The sequence below is a fragment of the Gouania willdenowi genome, chromosome 7 (genome assembly GCF_900634775.1).
Source record: "Gouania willdenowi chromosome 7, fGouWil2.1, whole genome shotgun sequence".
Lineage (NCBI taxonomy): Eukaryota > Metazoa > Chordata > Actinopteri > Blenniiformes > Gobiesocidae > Gouania > Gouania willdenowi.
This window is the reverse complement of record NC_041050.1, coordinates 22,688,086-22,706,350: the sequence shown is the minus strand read 5'-3', so window position 1 is coordinate 22,706,350 and position 18,265 is coordinate 22,688,086. Positions and strand designations below refer to the sequence as shown.

The following is an 18,265-nucleotide window of genomic DNA, read 5'->3' as shown; positions in this document are numbered from 1 at the left end:
GTAGCTCTAACAACAGGTAAAATAATACATGGTGATATTACAGCCAGTGAATGCAATCCGGGGACACATTTACTCTGTCTCTGGGTCCTAGTGCCAGCCGTCTGATGAAGCTTGTTCCGTTTACTGTTTTTACAGAGGTCTGTGTGTGTTTAAATAGTCCGTGTGAGTCTGTGTTAAAGTCTGCATGTTTACGCCTCCGTCTATCCACTCTTTTCATTATATCCATGTCTTTTGCAGCTCTTATTAAATAGTCTCGGCTGGAGTCCGGGCCACTGCCATCTTGGATTAAGTAGTTACCAGCGTGTCATTGCCGCAAGTCGCACAAGTGCAGAATGACCCGAATGAACTTAAAGTGGAAATAAGCACGTTAAGTTTTTACAAGAAATTAAAATCGGAACAAACCAGCCACTTAATTTGGATTTAAGTGTAATTCGGAATTAAATTAACATTAGGAATTAAGTGTTATTCGGAATTAAATTAACATTAGGAATTAAGTGTTTACATGGTCAGTTTAAAGATTAATTCACCCTTATTCTTTATTCTTTATTAAGAAGAATTAAAGCTACCATGTAAATGTGGCCATAGTGATCTGGTCAGTGCTTGCCAGAGTAGTCATCCTGGTGGAGCTGACCGTCCCGTGGGAGGAGAAGATGGAGGCTGCCTATGAGTGAAAGAAATAGAGGTATGCAGACCTGGCTGCAACATGCTCTCAAGCTGGCTGGAGGGCTTGCACAATCCCTGTGGAAGTCGGTGCAGGGACTCCACTGGCACATTCACACAACGGCTCCTAAAAACTCTTGGTTTCACAGGCCATGTGAGGAAGCGAGCACTAAAACATCTTGCTCAAGCGGCAGAGGGGAAGGGAGGGATCCTAAGGCAGGCTGCAGGGAGCGTTATTGGGGCTTTCCACTGGATACGTCTCCGCTGTGCCACGGCACCAATTCGGTTTTGCCCTGCTGTCCGCCGTCCGGTAATCCCCACCGATTACAATTTGAGTGCACCTTGGACGACTCAAATCACGAGACAGAGGAGTTCTCACTATATTTATATAATCGCTCGAGAACGCAGTTAAAGGTATGTGTTACTGTATAAATGCAACAATAAACAGATAAATGTTCCTAAAGAAGGAGTACAAGAAGGTTCGACTCTCTGGATTTGTCATAGCCACAACAGAGAAGAGATAAAACTGCCGCCGTCTGCAGAAACTTCCTGGTGATAAGAGATGAGACATCCTTGGCTTTAGCCTTGGCTGGCTGGGGAGCTGAAAGGGAAATAAGCAATGTGTTTTTGATAGGCTTTGTCAATTTTCAATAGCCTTCTGTCCTGGGTTTCTCTGCTGTAATCCAATGAATGGCCTAACTACTTCCAAGACGGGCCTCCAACTTCTCCCAGTTGTTATCCATAATACGTAGTCGATCCATAAGCAGTTCTTGCTTGCTTTTGATATCGACCAACACATGAGTCTGAGTGTTCAGAGCCCTGCTACATCCTTCAGAAATCACTGGCAGCTTTTCCGAAACAGTCGCCAGCGTAGTACGGACTTTTCGATAGATTAGGAAGCTACTAGCTCCGATCAGCAGCATGCCTACTATCATTATTCCAGTCATGTAGATGTCCTCCACGTCAGCAGAATCGACAGACACACAACTCGCCACTTGTTCCAAGTGTCAAGTGAATATCCAGCCACAAACGTCCCGCTTGGACATGCGGGTTTACCACCCCTGGTTCTTTTTGTCGAAAAAATCTGGTCGATAGCTCTGAGACCAACTAATTAATTCCATTATTCAAGTTTTGGATGAGTCGCAGAGAGAGGCTCTTGTCAGGCTCACAGGACCAGACAAAGCAGCACCAGGGAGAAATAAAGACGGAAGGGAGGGAGAAACAGAGATGCTGCATTTCAGCCAATTAGAGATCTTTCTACCAACAGAGCAATCCCATGAACTGTTTTAAGCATTACTATTGGCTGTTCAAGCTGCTTGTCTATAAGTGTCTATAAGCGTTCACGATTTGAAAGTAGGGAAAGTGGGACAGCAGAAGTCTCCATCGTGGCTTTTGGCACAGCGGTTGCACAGCAAAGCAAGAGCAAAAAGGAAGACTGAGGTGGAGAAGCCACAGAATAAAGGCCCAAACATGTTTGGGAGGAACAGACACCGCAGAGGTCCCTCTTGGTTTGTGCGAAGGGCTGCGCGCCGACTTTTAGTCCGTGCACAGTCTGCCTTGATTCAGAGAGAGATAGTGATAACAGATGTATTAATAGCTTGTAAACCTAAGAGAAACATTATTTATTGTGGAGACAGAGAAAATATTTATTTGAGGAGTGGACAGAGTTTGTCTGCTCTGATTAGCTGGGCTCAGCTACAGCTGCTTGTGTGAAGAGTGCCTGCGGCTGTGAGCCTCTTAATGTCCTCACAGCAGCAAGTGATACGTGCTTTCATGTCTCTAAAACATAAGAATATTCTCCAATAACACAAAATAAAGTCCCTACATTTGTTACTAGTCTCTTTGGAGAAAACAGGTGCAAAGAGTTCCACAGTGCACGCAAGCGTTCAGAAGAAGACCGTTGAGTTTTGCTCAGTAGGGGAGGGGGGAACATGAAGCATCTCACGATTCTACAAACTACAGCTTTAACAGTGTCCATTTGGAGTGTGTATGTCAATGTGTATATAATGTAAAATTTTGCATTTTAATGTTGCTTTTGTGACCACGTATGTGATGTGACAGGTGGCAGAACCTTGGGAGGACTCCTTAAGCTTCGAATCACTGTAGCATTGATAGCTCACACTGGCGATAGTTGGATAGCATCAATTTATCATGACAGCAACTTCTGTGTTGTCATTTAGCTGTGAGCTGTTCATGTTTGTTCAAATATTGACATACACACTCCAAATAAACATTGTAAGTAAATGGTTATGATGGACATAAACATTTTACTATCATTGTAATAAGTGATACATCCATAAGGATAACTAAGTAATTACATTGTACAACATTTATTAATGCTTAGTATTGTTTAACTGTTTATTAATGCATTCACTTATATGTTAGTTAATATATTATAATGATTATTATAACATTATTAAACTGTTAATTAGTGTTTAATAATGCCTATTGTTAATTAAGGGACCCTTATTGAGTGTTACCAACAAAGTTTAAAGGATGTGGGTATTGAAAATATAAGCAACAAAATATACGTGCAATTATAAAATACTGCAAATAATACACACTTAAATTAAAGTAAGAAAAAAAACATTTAGTAAAATTAATCAGGTTTGTTTTTTTCTGAAATTGCTTTACATTGCAATGCCATTTCAGAGTTTGACTTCCACCAGGAAGTAAAAGTCACTTTTGGATGGCATATGAAATAGTTGTGTTTACTTTACTAGTTGCATGTCACCATAGGCTGTGTGAATTTGGACAATCATGCAGTATTTTTCCTCAAAAATGCACATTTTGGTGTAATACAGAAAATATTACCACTACTTGGGTTGTAGTCTAATTTAGTTCATGAAATACATGACCCTGAAATGGCATAATTTAAAATGACGATGTCCTTTAGCTGACCTTCTTCTGCTGTCGGTTGAGCAAAGCTCGCTCAAACCGCAGCACTTTGGAGATGTCCAGGTTGTCTTTGCAGAAGGAATTTAGGCCCTGGGTCACGTCATCCAAAAGTGCTTGAATAAAAACCGAGAAAAACTTCAATGTGCTTATGATGCGCTCCAAGATGTTTTCTGGCAGGAGAGAGAACAAGAGGGATTATAGCTTTTAACAGTAAAAAGAATGACAAACAATCCATGATTATTTACCTTTTTCCTCCTCTAGCTTCTCCTCTACTATACTTTCCAGCTCATCTTCAGTGGAGTCTTCTCTGTCAATGCCTGAAAAGACATGCGTTGATGATGTTCTTATAACTGCAGACCTAACCAGTATTAAAATTGTTATAGTTTAAATGCACTCAGCATTCCTCCTTACTGACCCTCTTTTTCAGTGTACTGATCAAGTTCAATAATATTTACAATAAAAAAGACGACTTTAAAATGGCCATAACTCTATATAAACCTTTAGAATTAACAATATTTTAAAGTATTGTTTCTTAAATATTTGTTTTTAAACAATTAAGCAACAGCTTATATGAACCAAAATCTTAAAATAAAAGTGTTTTGCTTGTGCTACCTCTGAAATAATCTCTAAAAATAGATAAAAGTGGCCTAAAATTAAGCCCAACAAGTATACACGCTCTTCTTCCACCATGACAAAAAAAATTGAATTAGAGTTGTACATGGGTGGATTAATCTTCTCTTCACGATATCTCAGTAAAGCCTGAGAGATAAAAGTCTATGAAAATGGTCATGTAATCATTGAGGTACCACCCTGCTGTTTCTGCAGCCGTTTCGTTTCCTTATTTATCTCCTCCTCCTTTTGTTTCTTCTTCTCCTTCTTCAGTTCATTTAGTGCTGACTTGGAGCTGGTGACCCAGGCATTGTAGGCCAACTGAAGAAACAAAAAAGCAAAACCACAGTTTATTGACTGTTCTCAAAAATGGAAAATCTACAAAGGCCAGTTTTGGCCTTGTTTAAAAAAAAAAAAAAAACATTAAATCATTTCATCATGCCAATTTTGACCTGGAAAGCAGATTTTTTCTCTGGTAGCTTCTTCTCATCTTCTTTTTTCTCTGTAACTTCCTCCTCCTCCTCTTCCTCACTGTCACTCTCAAACAGGTGGTAGCCACAATTGTTTTCCACTATGTAAAACAGACAAGTTATCATGGCTAAAAGAACAGAGTTCCACCATCAGTTTTAAGAACTTAATATTGTCGCTAAGGATGTCCCGATCGCGTGATCGGAAATCGGGCCCAATCACGTGGTTTCAGACTCGATCGGAATTGGACGTTATCTCCCAATCAGGACTCGGATATATATGTATATTTATTATCATTATAGGGGCGGGTGGTATACCAGTTCATACCAAATACTGGTAAATATTTTTGTTATGATATAAATTTTTAATATACTACCGGTATATTGATTACACAACATTTGGAACGCTATGCTGCGCCGGAGCCTTTTCAATGTTGCACTGCGAAGGTAAACAGTAGCGCCCTGGTTACGGTGTAAATGGATAAGAAAGCTCTGAAGCTGCAGAACTAGTAGAACATGATGACACAGAAGAACTTGTGTCAAAAAGAGGAGCCCTGTCTGTTGTTTGGTCAGCAGAGCAAGTTGTATAGAGAGCGGAGGTGGAGAGTTAGATGTTTGTGAATAAAGGAGTTCAACAGCAGGTAAATCCATACATCATTGTTCTGTTTAGAAGAGACGAAACGTATCGTTAGCCTCTCTGGTAACTAGCCTGATGCTAGTGTGTGAGCGCACTGAGCACAGATGTTCGAGGGCGTGTTTGTGTGCTCAGCAGAAGTGTTTGTTTGATCGTGCATGCGTGTTTGTGTGCGCGCGCTCGTGCCAGTGTTTTGGTGATTTGCGTGTGTATGTTTGAGTGTGAGAATAGACCATCCTAAGTCAATCTACTGCAGTATTTCCTATATCAAGCGCCTAGAGCAGGACGTGGAGGTGCGTTCTAAATCAACCTCTATCTGACCTCACACACTTTATTTAGTAAGCAGCTAATACTTTGCATGCTCTGCACCTGCAATGCCAACAAAATTAAGTTGTCATACTTTTCATCAAGAAAAACATACATTTCAATCTGTGAAACTAAAGGAGAAGAGTAAAAATTAAGAGTTCAGTTCCGAAAAAGCACATTACTGGCCTTACTTTACAGCACTGTGGCACTTTTATTTTCTTATTTGTTAACATGCCTATTGTGTATTTTAAGATGAGGCACAATTAATTTTTATATTCGACATTTTTATTTAAGATTATGTAACCTTGCACTAAAGTCTGAAGTGAATTTTCTTTTAATTTATTGCTTGACTGATCAAGCTACGTCACAGAAGTGCTCTGTTTAGGGTTGAATGTTAAAATAAGGTGAATAAAATAAATAAGGGACATCCTGGATCTGTTTTTTTTAATGTATTATAGAAGTATTGGATCGGGACTTGGTATCAGCCAATTCTCAAACCCAAAGGACTCGGACTCGGGGGCAAAAAAACCTAATTGGGACATCCCTAGTTTTCGCCATACAATACAAGTTTGTTTCATGCCTTGTTCTGTGATTGGCTGTCTGACTCTGTTTAGTGTGTTGCTGCTGCTCACCTCCAGGCTTAGAGACCCAAGGCTTCCACCACTTTCCTGCATCTCTCTTTGCCTTTTCCTCATCACCTGGAGAATAGAAAGTAATATTGCACTATTTCACTGACCGAGTTCATGTTCAGCTCTCAACATCAATAGCCTACTAGACACTGAGTATGATGTAAACACTTTAAACAGAAGTGCAGTGGTCTGACACTCTCCAAACAGCCGCTCTCACTTTAAATACATGAACATTTTAAGTTTTTTTTTTTTTGCATGGTCATATAAATCATCTAAACGATACACAGTCATTCTGTCACTTTCTGCTAGGATAACCAACTACGTGTTAGTGAGATGTCAGCTAACAGTAAAGAAACCTGCTATCCCACATTACGTAAGTCAGACAGTTGTTAAATGACAATTTTTTCGAATTTGCCTCAACATGATCATCCTTGCTATTATTGTTGTGAAGCCATTGGTAAATGTTATTTGTGGTAACACCTCCTCATGCCATCCATCCATTTTCAGACCCCCTTTTTCCTCTTTTAGGGTTGCGGGGGTCTGCTGGTGCCTATCTCTGGCTCACATAGTGTGTTAGGCGGGGGTACACCCTGGACAGGGCACCAGTCCATCGCAGGGCAACACACAAACAAAAACAACCACTCACATCAGTCCTACGCGCCATTAAGAGAGTCTAACACACCTAACAGTCATGGTTTTTTTGGATTGTGGGAGGAAGCTGGAGTACCCCTGAGGAAACCCACGCAGCACAGGGAGTACATGCAAACTCCACACAGAAAGCTACTTCAATGCTTACAAAATTTGTCTTGTCATCTATACCTGCTTATTCTATACAGATATAGAATGTAAGGCAGTGTAAACCCCCTGGATGAGTCTATTGTCAGAGACAAGTTGGGGGCCACCAGCGGGACTTAAACCCATCCCTACACTGAGATGCAACATTGCTCACCAGTGAGCCAGAGTGACCTGCTTACAAAAATTATTATGGCTATTTCCACTACTGGCAACACTGGTTGCTACAAAACAGCAAAAAGGAAGTGCTGTTGCATGCTCATATAATTTGAAAAGATAAAAAATAAATATGATTGAATGATTGAAAAACCCTGGACTGATGGCAAACATCATATTTTCTGTAGTTACCTAGTAGCACCTGCTCCGGATCAACAGGAAGTTTCGTCTTCTCTGCAGGTTTACTTTTTTGCTTGGATTTAATTTTCTCCATCCTAAAATAAAGCAAACAGATAATTCATGACATTCTTGTGATAAGTTAAAAGTTAAAGTTAAGATAAAGAAAGGTTTTTTCCACTTTGGGTTCTTAAGCAAAACCCTTAACCCCAAATTGCTCGACAAAGTACCCGCAATGTTGTGGCATCCTACCGCTATCCCTGAGCAGGAAATGGTTGAAACGCAGAGGAAATTATTTCACTGTGAAGTGATCAATAAAGTATAACATTAAATTAAACTACACTCCCTCATGAGTGCTTTTGCAAAGTGTTACTCATTATGTTATCAATCTTAAAGCTATTTAATGACATACGGTACACAAAAGATGTTCTCATATCCTCTGATAGAGATTTAGGTTCCGATTCTCCGGTCTGGACTTAAGCACTTTTTTACACGCCTCTCTCCTGCGCGTATTCTCCGGTCCAGGTTCCTGGCACGCCCACCACACGTAAATCAACCAAAAGCGCGTAATCTGTGAATGAAGGCAGTCTGAAGCAAAGGAGGCCATGTAGTCATTATTTTTGGGTTGTCTAGAAATCACAAAACATGGAGTTTTCCTAACAATTGTAAATGTCATTGAAATCCGTGAAAATGATAAAGCAAACTTTTGATTTGAAACGCCTTCGTTGATAAACAATGTAACAGGTTGACTTGATCAGATTACTGCAGGGTGAAGATTGGACTTAAAATCTCTCTTTTTCCCCCTTATACTAACGCCAGATTAACGTTTGTGTGGAAAGCCTGATTTTATTAACTTCTTACATTTCTGCATTCGGAAATGATCAGTTGTCAACATCATTATCTGCTATCAATGTTTCACTTGTTATTTATTCTTGTAGTGGATCAAACTCTGGCTTTACGTTATATACAGTGTTTAAATGGTTTCATCAGTTTGACGAGTTTCATTTACAGAGCTACAGCAGCTAAAGCGTGCACTGTGGGACACAGCTGATCAGCTCTGCGACGCACCCCCATCCAGGACAAGGAGTGGAAGGCACGGATAAAAATATAATTAAATGAAACACATTTTGTCCCGTTTAGAACTGGTAAATGTGAACATATTAGAAATGCTGATGATTTGTGTGACTCTCCCTACTGGCGTGACAGCTTGACAGTGTCAGTTTGGATTGATTCTTAGTGGCAGTCTCTTCTGCAATATTATGAGTGCGTGTGGCTTCAATTGTAACTATGTCCACACTGCTTGTGCAATATAATGTTTCACCTCTTCGGGGCACTGCAATTATTCTAGGTTCAGAAACGCATAAGAGGAAAAGAACTTAAGCAGACGGGAGAATATGCGCAAGGCCAGATTTGAATGGGAACGCCCACATTTCAGGGCCACTCCACCCAGAGCGCGTAACTGGGATGGAGGCACGCAGACTGACTTAAGTACAGGGGGAGATTAGCGCGCAGCCAAAAACAGCGCGGCTGCGGGGCTTTTTTTACTTACGAGCAGGGGAGAATTGTGAGATTTGGAGTCCCATAGAAAAACTAAAGACGGTGCTGAAATATTTCTTTAAGAAGTGTTTTTAGTTCTTTCTCCAACAGATTCAGTGATTCACTTGACGTCCTATTTGTCCATGTTTTTTTTTTGTGTTCTCAGTGACACTCTAGTTTCGGCTGTAACAATATCAACATCCGCCATTGTATTGTCAACAACTTTCAATCCAGGAAAACACCAGAAATTTTACTTTGGAAGTATTTTCGGGTTCACACTGATTCGTAATTCGATGTCATTTTAACACATTTTTAGTTTGATTGGATGAAAATATTTTTGAGACATGGACAATATAGTGAGGGGGTATATGTTGATTTTTGTGAGTTCTTATTTTTCTTAGGAACTACACCACATTGGAAACTAAAATTTTGTATAATATTACTAGGCAAGTGGTGAAATAGTCCCAAAGTTTAAGTCGCATAAAGAAAAATAGTTTCAAATCCCAAGAAAAAGTCATCAATGGGCTGAGATTTGTGCCACGAGAAACTGAATTTGAATAGTTGGGATTGAATTTGAAAGTAACAACTTGAAATTTAATACACTGTTTTGAAACTGAATTAGTAAATTTAAATTGTATTAAAACTGCATTAGTAACTTTAAATTGTATTTTTCCTGCTGAAAAAATCATCTTAGTACATTCCAAAAATTCAATATGTTTCTGCTTCTCAATTTCAAATTTACTCCACACAATTCAATTTCATTACGCGGACAATGGGCAATCACTGATTCATTGAACTCCTGTTTACGTCTACAAAAACTCTTTTAAGCCCATTGAGGGTGTGACCATAGATATAAATAATAAAGGCATTTATTATTTATATCTATATAGCCCTGAAAAAAACTTCAGAGTAGTAAATTTGCATGGAAGTTATGTTTAGACTTTGCTAAAGACGGGTTCCTAATTGCAATTTGCTCATGCACTGCGACCCTTCGGCATCACGAGCCGTGGGGTCAACTGGACAGAACTACAGAAATCCTATACACTCCCCTCTCTGAAAAAAGTGAAAGAAAGAAGACAATTAAGGATTTTTCAGTTATAAGTACAACACCTTTCAAAGAAGGTAAGTGTCTGACGCATTGCAAGTCACTTTTCCGCTTGTGTCGAGATGAGTTTGTGCGTAAATTTCGTGTTTCTGTCCGTGCTGTGCCACAGTAGGATAGCATGCTTAGGCATTGGAGCCGTTTCAGTTCAACACACGTTTTCAAGTGAACTAGACGATACAACGAGGAAATGTGAAAATTTTGTCTATAAGTCATCAGATGTTATACGTGGTCTCTCTTACTGCTTAACATGCATCAGTGCTACATACAGAGCTACACAGGTTGTGTGTGAGCTAATAATGCTAATAATAGTGAACAGCCACATGATGATAACCAGTGTTTATTACACACATACTGTGAGGAAGTTCTGTGTCCAGACACGAAATTATTCATTTATAGTTTAAATAGTCTTCGCCTACATATTATTAACAGTTAAAAAGCAGCTTTGTTCCCTGAATTGCTGGAAACCATCGCTCTACAATCATAAAGCTTGTCTTTGGGCTTCACTCTCAAAGTTATACATGTTGTACAAATGTTTAAGAGGAGCTAAATGTGTGCCTTTATTATCTTTTTCATTTCAGATGTCATTGATCCACTGAAGCAGAGGATGAATACTGTAGCTTCCAGTGGGAGAAGTGTTCTCACAGCTGTGATACCAACAATCAGCCTGTTCTTCCTTTAAATACATCACTTTCTCATCTGCCTAGCTTCAGTTAATTTGGGGCCAACATTGTTGAATTGATTATCACTTAGATTTGACACTACACTGATATGTGTGAATGAAGTGCTTCAAGTCGAGAAAAAAAGACATGATGGCATTAAGGAAATTAGTGTTTTTCATCTTGTCACATCTTTGTGTTGGTCATACATTGTTTTGGGTTGTACATGTGAATGACATATATATAACATTCTTTAAACATCATAGATGATATAGACTCCAAGGGTGACCGTGGCTCAGGTGACAAAGGGGTCATTTTCTGATCAATAAATTGTGAGTTAGATCCCTCCCGTCTATGCGTCAAAGTGGCCTTTGGCACTAAATTGCTCCCAATGGTCGACGAGCGCCTTGCATGGAAGCTCTGTCCCATTGGTGGGTGAAGGAGAGAATGAGCTGATATTGTGAAGCGCTTTGAGACTACCTCAGTGGTGATAAGCGCTATATAAATCAAGTACATTTACCATAGATACTGATCCAGGACTTTTACTACTGTTAAAAAAAGATGATTTTAATGGCATTGTTGGCCATAACAGAAGCAGGCCAGATTTAGCATTTTCATTTTTGCTTCTCTTGCGCTGCCAGTCTGTATTTTGAGGATTATCATATATGGTTTGTGATGCAGAGATTGAGACTGGGACTCAAGCAAGATTCTGCCTCATCCAGCAGTCTTTACCGCACGCCGGCATCCAGCAACAGGCCACCAGTGCTTCCTCCTCTTTGTCAGCTCTGCCAAACCTCTCCTTGTCAGCTCTGCTGGAGCTTTCTCAGCCTGTCTCATCAGAGCTCTCCTCCTCTTTTTCATCAACTCTGCCAGATGTCTCCTCATCCTCTTCATTAGCTCTGCCAGGGGCTTCCTCGTCATCTGGCCTGCTGCATGGCAGACAGCCTGAACTAGCTCCCCAGTTCTGTACAGCTCAATGTATGGTAGACCACTCAGTTTCTGTTTTACAGCATGTGTGACCAGTTTCTGTTTTAGTACTTAGGAGACGAGTCAATGGAGCGACTCTGGATAAAAGACAGGTCTGACCCATTTAAAGCACTTTTCAGAAAAATCCAAGAAACATGAACAAACTAGGAACAAACTAAATTTGATTATTTCACATCTTGAATATGTCCATATTTTATAAACTAGGTCTTAAATTATATTTTGTCAGGTCTTAAATTATGTATATTAATTTACCACTGCCTTTGTCACCCCTGTTTTTATTTAATTACTTGTTATACTAACGAACTTAAAAAAAAAAAATCGGTAAAATATAAAAAACGAAATTAAAAAAAAAAACAAAACAAATTACATTTCAAGAAGTATAATAACCCTGACACACACTCACTCACTCTATTGTATATACCAGAGTTTCTCAAATTAGGGTATGTGTACCCCTAGTGGTATGCGGTGGCACTACAGAGGGTACTTGAGAGAGAGAGAAAAAGGAAAATTAGCAAATGAAAGCATTAAAAATATGGGGTTTTATAATGTTTTTTAGTTCAAAATGATAATAATACTAAATATTACCAGCAATTCACAAAACGATGACAACACCAAATAACAGAAAAATATAATGAATAATAAAAAGAACAAACATCCAACAACAAAATGACATCAAAAACACACACTAGGAGAGAAAAAACAAAACAATTTAATTAAATAATATTAAAATATACTATTATCAGCAGCACCCAACAGCACAACAAAGATAGAATAAATAAATGAAAAACACACATGATTGCTACAAATACACAAACATAACAGAAAAATGGACAAAATAACAAAAAACAACCAAACGACACCGAAGACACACACTGAGAGTGAATAATTTTAATTAAAGCCGCAAGGTTGCATATCCCAATGTTGGGAATCGGGGTTTGGTCTGATCGCATTTGGTACAAATTGGTGGACAAACAGCTGAGATATTGCATTTAAGATGTTTTAGCATTAGCCTAGCAATAACATTAACCGAGCAATAACATTATCCTGACATTAGCATTAGCTAGCTATAGCTTTGCACTAGCATAAACATAGCATTAGCATAAACATAGCATTAGCATAAACCTAGCATTAACATTAATGTAGCATTAGCTAGCTATAGCTTTGCACTAGCATAAACATAGCATTAGCATAAACCTAGCATTAACATTAATGTAGCATTAGCTAGCTATAGCTTTGCACTAGCATAAACATAGCATTAGCATAAACCGAGCATTAACATTAATGTAGCATTAGTATTGGGCTAGCATTAACATTAGCCTATATTAGCAATAACCTGGCATTAGTATTAGCCTAGCCATAGCATTAACCTAGCAATAGCATTAGCCTAACAATAGCATTAGCTAGCAATAGCTTAGCATTAACATAAACCGAGCATTAAAATTAATGTAGCATTAGCATTAGTCTAGCATTAACAGTAGCTAGCAATAGCTTAGCATGACCCTAGCATTAACATTAATGAAGCATTAGCATTAACCTAGCAATGGCATTAACATAGCAATAATTTAGCATTAGCCTAGCAACAGCAATGATATTGTAGTAGAACACGAAAAACCAGTATAACCAGTAAAACCAATTAGAAGGCCTGTTTACGCAGTATTATTAGATAAAAACCCAGTGTAAAGGGAAAACTAGTTAAAAATCACTCTCATTGAATTTGAAGCAAATCCACTGAAAAAAAACCAAGATACAGCATTTAGAATGTGATGGTAAGGAAATGGCAAAGAATTTTTCAGTGACATCATAGCCCCTCCCGCTGATCACAGCCTGTTTCTTCTTCATCAGCAACCAGCTCACATCTGTCTTGGTTCATCCAAAAATATTTTGAGGTCAACACGACATCGTCTTTCCGCGAGAGCTGTTAGCGTCCGATGACACTAAAAGTGGCGCCATCTGAGCACGCAAAGCATGATGAGTAATTTTCACATTGAGTCTTGTTTAGAGATGGACAGTCATCAAGTGTATCAAATATAAGTCAGTTTGAACATTGTACATTAGAGTTATATGCATTTTTCTATTATAGCGTGCCACAGTTGCTAACAGTGAACATGACTGTAAATGGCACTAGACGAAAACGGAAGGCATGATGGGAAATGTTTTAAGGCAGTCATGAATAGGCTTGGGCAAATGTCATTTGTGGGAAATTTGAGGCTGATTGAACTGTTTTTTAGAAAAACATTGTGCTTAATGGTTCCAATGCACTTTGCACTTTAAATGCAAGCTGATATTTTGATATTCATATTGAATATTGGCTAATATTTAAGAAATTAGATGATTAAATTATATAGTTAATTGTATTGAGAATAATTTAATAATCTGAGAATCATGAAATGAAATAAGTTGTACAATATTTGACTAATATAAAAATGATAATTTATCTATAATACAACCTGTATTATTTAAGGATTTGTGTACACAGAGAAATATTTGCATTACTTGGTCCTGTTCTCTGCACAGGCCAGGTCATTGATGGTGAACTATGGAAAGGCATTAAGCCCACTGTATTCAGGATAACCTGTAAATCACAGAGTCTTCCAGCACGGAACCCCACCTCCTGCTTAATCCGGGTGGTAGGAGGCTCTTGTAGCACATGAACTCTTGCTCTCACACACGCACACAACCTTCCTCTTGACTCTAAATCACTGTTAATTTGTGTGTGATGGAAATGAACAATTGAACATCAGAATCCACGGATCTAAGGAATTATTATTTGACTTTTCTTTATTAGTATTGTAATCTTGAATAATTAGTTTTTTATGTGTTCTATATTTTGATTTAGAAGAGGGTTCTCAGGAACTTAATATTCTTTATAGTTATCATACTTGACACTGTACAGATGCACTGAATGGCCATTCAAAATGATGTTTGCTGTTATTAAAGGTCTTTTGTCTGTTTTACATAATACATGGTACCTTTAAAAGCAATTTGTCTGTTTCTTCAGTTTCTGCTCCTCTCTCCTTGAGTTGTACCTAGTCTATTGATTTACTAGTCTAAAATTATACCTTGTAGTGTTCTGAAAGTTCATCCTTCTCCGGCCAGTAGGGGGCATAGTGGGACTGTTATGACTTTAGAGCGGCCAGGAAGTAGAGAGGAGACGAAGAAGTATGTGAAGAGATGAATGGGCGCCGACATTAAAGAAGGTAACAACGTAAACCTCTCTCCAGTGATCCCTTAAGTGTTTTATGTCCTACAAACACAAAAAATTGGCAACGAGGATGGCCGTGGCTTCTACTCCTTTGCCTCCCTCGTTTCTACAATGTCCGGGAGAACTCACAATGCCGTTCGGAACATGGCTAAAGATGTTCGAAAACTACCTGCTTGTGATTGACGTGGAAGTAGCTAGGTGGCCTGATGCCCGAAAGCGTGCTGTATTACTACACAGCGTGGGAACCGAAGGACAGAGGATTTTTTACGACCAGGCTGTTGCTGCCCTGCGAGCACATTTTGTGCAGAAGGTAAATGTCATTGCTGAAAGACATAAGTTTCGCCAACGTGCACAGAGACATGATTGCACAGTACGTTTCCGTGTTACGTGAGATGCTCGTATTGTGTGAATTTTGAAGCGCAGAGCAAGATATGCTAAGAGACCAGATTGTGGAGAAGGCTTTCAGTGGATGTATTCATGAACGTTTGCTGTTAGAGGACCAACTGACACTGGATAAGGCTATTCAGATTGCTAACCAAGTGGAATCAGCAGCGCGCAACGCCAGTGCATTTTCACACAGTGAAGTACAAGTACGGGAAATGAATACACGGACAAAGTTGGACAAACAACGCTCCTACAATGCAGGTAATCACAGGAAATGTGACTCAAACACTCAACAGACACGTAAATGTTACAGATGTGACTCAGATAAGCACCTTGCAAATTCACCAAAATGCCCTAATGCCCTGCGGCAAATAAAACATGCAAATTATGTGGGAAGACTGGGCACTTTGCTAATGTTTGCCGCTCAGGTCAAAAACATGAGGTAAAAGAGGTTGTTATCCCAGAACTGACTGTGCTGTATCTGAAAAATGCTGTGCCACGTGAGAGGAAAATGATGTGCACTGTAAAATTGGGGTTGCCTCCCAATTTGCAGTCATTTGAGATGATAGTGGACACTGGATCATCAGTTTCATTGCTTTCTGCTCATGTTTATTGAAATTCATTCAGTCACATCCCACTGAAGCACACAGACATTCCTCTTGTGACCTACTCAAGGCAGAGAATTCCAGTACTTGGCTGTCTGGACATTGATGCATTCCATGATGGATGTTTCGCTCCAGCCACTTTCTTCATTGTAAAGACAGGTTCACTGCTGCTGGGGTTGGACTTAGTTGAGGCACTGAAAATGATCATCGTGGGAAGGAAAGTGGTACCAAAAGCAGAGTTGATTGTGAAGGAAATAAACATTCAGTCTGCACCTGCAACTACCATGTCACCTCCACCTGCTACTACACCCCCGCCTCTACCTACTATGGGCTGTGTGAAAGGCTTTGTGCACAAAGTCAAAGTGAGAGATGATGTGAAACCGGTGCAACAAAAGCTAAGGAGGTTACCTTTCTCAGTCAGGGATGCTGCGTTGGCAGAGTTACAGCGCCTGCTGGAAGCTGACATCATTGAGAAGATTGACGCATCTCCCTGGGTGTCCCCAATTGTGGTGACTCAACGCAAGAATTCAGCAAAAATACGGATGTGTATAGATCTCAGAGAGCCCAACAAAGCCGTAGTGACTGATTGCTACCCCATTCCACACATTGAGGAGCTTTTTTCAGAGCTCAGAGGGGCATCGGTGTTCTCAACCATCGACCTTACGAATGCTTACTCTGCTTACTCTGCATGAGGACAGCAGAGACGTAACTGCCTTCATAATGCATGAGGGGCTCTTCAGATACAAATTTGTTTTGGGCTAGCATCAGCACCGTCAGCATTTCAGAAGATGATGTCCATTGTGCTAAAAGATCTGTCTGGAGTCCAAGCATAACTCGATGACATCATTGTCTTCTCATCGTGCAGGGCTGATCACGATACACGTGTGAAAGCTGTACTGTGCAGACTACAGGAAGCTGGACTGCATTTGAATACGGAAAAATGCAAATTTTACCAAGATAAGCTAACTTACCTGGGGCACACCATAAGTAGTGATGGTCTGCTGCCGACTGATGACCACATTACAGCTATTCGTGATGCACCAGCACCCAGTGATGCTGCGTCTCTCAGGTCTTACCTGGGCCTGACATCTTGGTACGCCAAGTTCATACAAAACTATGCAACTGTGGTGGAGCCTATGAGAGATGTGTTGCGTACCACTACGTTTAAATGGACTGATAACGCTGAGCACAGTTTTCAGTAGGTCAAACAACTAATTGCTGAAAGTCCAGCGCTGGCCCTTTTTGATCCCTCACTGCCCACCATTGTGTCCACAGATGCCTCCGACTATGGCATTGGTGGTGTCCTCACCCAGATACATCCAGACGACTCCGAAAGGACGGTGGCGTTTGCTTCTCGCTCTCTGAGTGCAGCTGAGAGGAAATACTCAGTTGTAGAAAAAGAAGTGTTAGCTTGTGTCTGGGCTACAGAGGAGGACTTACTTATGGGGAACAAAATTCACTTTACAAACTGATCACCAGGCTTTAACCACACCACTGATGACAAAAGGAATGGGGAGAGCTGGTCTGCTCATTGGTCTGCCCGACTGCTATGTTTTAACTACAATATTGTTTACAGACCCGGTGCTCAGAACCATGCAGCAGACTGCCTTTCCCGTTTCCCGAGTGCTCTTCAGGAATGGAACCAGAGACTGTGGCTGCTGTCTTCACCCTCCTAACTGCCATTCCCATGTCTGACTTCAAACATGTCTGTTCGTCATGCCCAGAGTTACGTCAGCTGCGCATCTACATGGAGAAAGGGTTGCCCGCATCATCCAAAGGATTGCCCACGGACATGAAGCTGTATTACCAGGTTAGAAACAAACTGTCGGTACACGGCTCACTTATTCTGAGGGGGAGTCATAAGATGGTGGTGCCAGTAAGTGTGCGTTCTCACATGGTACACTTAGCACACGAGAGCCACCAAGGAATTGTGCGTACTAAACAGAGACTCAGAGATTTGTATTGGTGGCCTAAGATGAATGCACTGGTCCAGTCTGTTATCGCAACATGTGTGTCATGTCAGCTGAATGATAACGGCAAAAACGGCTCCAGCCCCGATGACACCGGTCCCTTTGCCTGATGGACCTTGGCAAAAGCTTGGTCTGGACATTGTTGGCCCATTTGAGACGGGTCCTGCTGACTGCAAGTTTGCCATTACCATGGTGGACTACTATTCAAAGTGGCCAGAAGTGTGTTTTGCTCCACAGTGCACTGCTGCTACAGTGATTAACTTCATGAGGTCAGTGTTTAGCCAAAAAGGAAACCCGATGACGGTGGTGACTGATAATGGCCCACAATTTACCTCCTCAGAACTGTCCTCTTTCATGAACGAACGAGATATCAACACATCAGGTCCACAATGTATCACCCCGAAGGAAACGGAGCAGTGGAAAGACTGAACAGAGTGTTAAAAGAAAGCATTCTTACCGCAGAGAGAGTGAAAGCTCTTTGGAAGACCCGTG

The 18,265-nt window shown here is 40.3% G+C and overlaps 1 protein-coding gene across 1 annotated transcript in view; it reads right to left on the bottom strand.

Annotated features, from left to right (window-relative positions):
* The window catches only part of LOC114466762 (piezo-type mechanosensitive ion channel component 2), a 216,453-nt gene that overhangs the window by 98,020 nt on the left and 100,168 nt on the right, over positions 1 to 18,265 (bottom strand). The window contains 6 exon segments of the mRNA XM_028452478.1: positions 3,562 to 3,728; positions 3,804 to 3,875; positions 4,368 to 4,488; positions 4,620 to 4,738; positions 6,207 to 6,272; positions 7,344 to 7,426. Of these exon segments, the coding sequence (XP_028308279.1) occupies positions 3,562 to 3,728; positions 3,804 to 3,875; positions 4,368 to 4,488; positions 4,620 to 4,738; positions 6,207 to 6,272; positions 7,344 to 7,426 (628 nt within the window).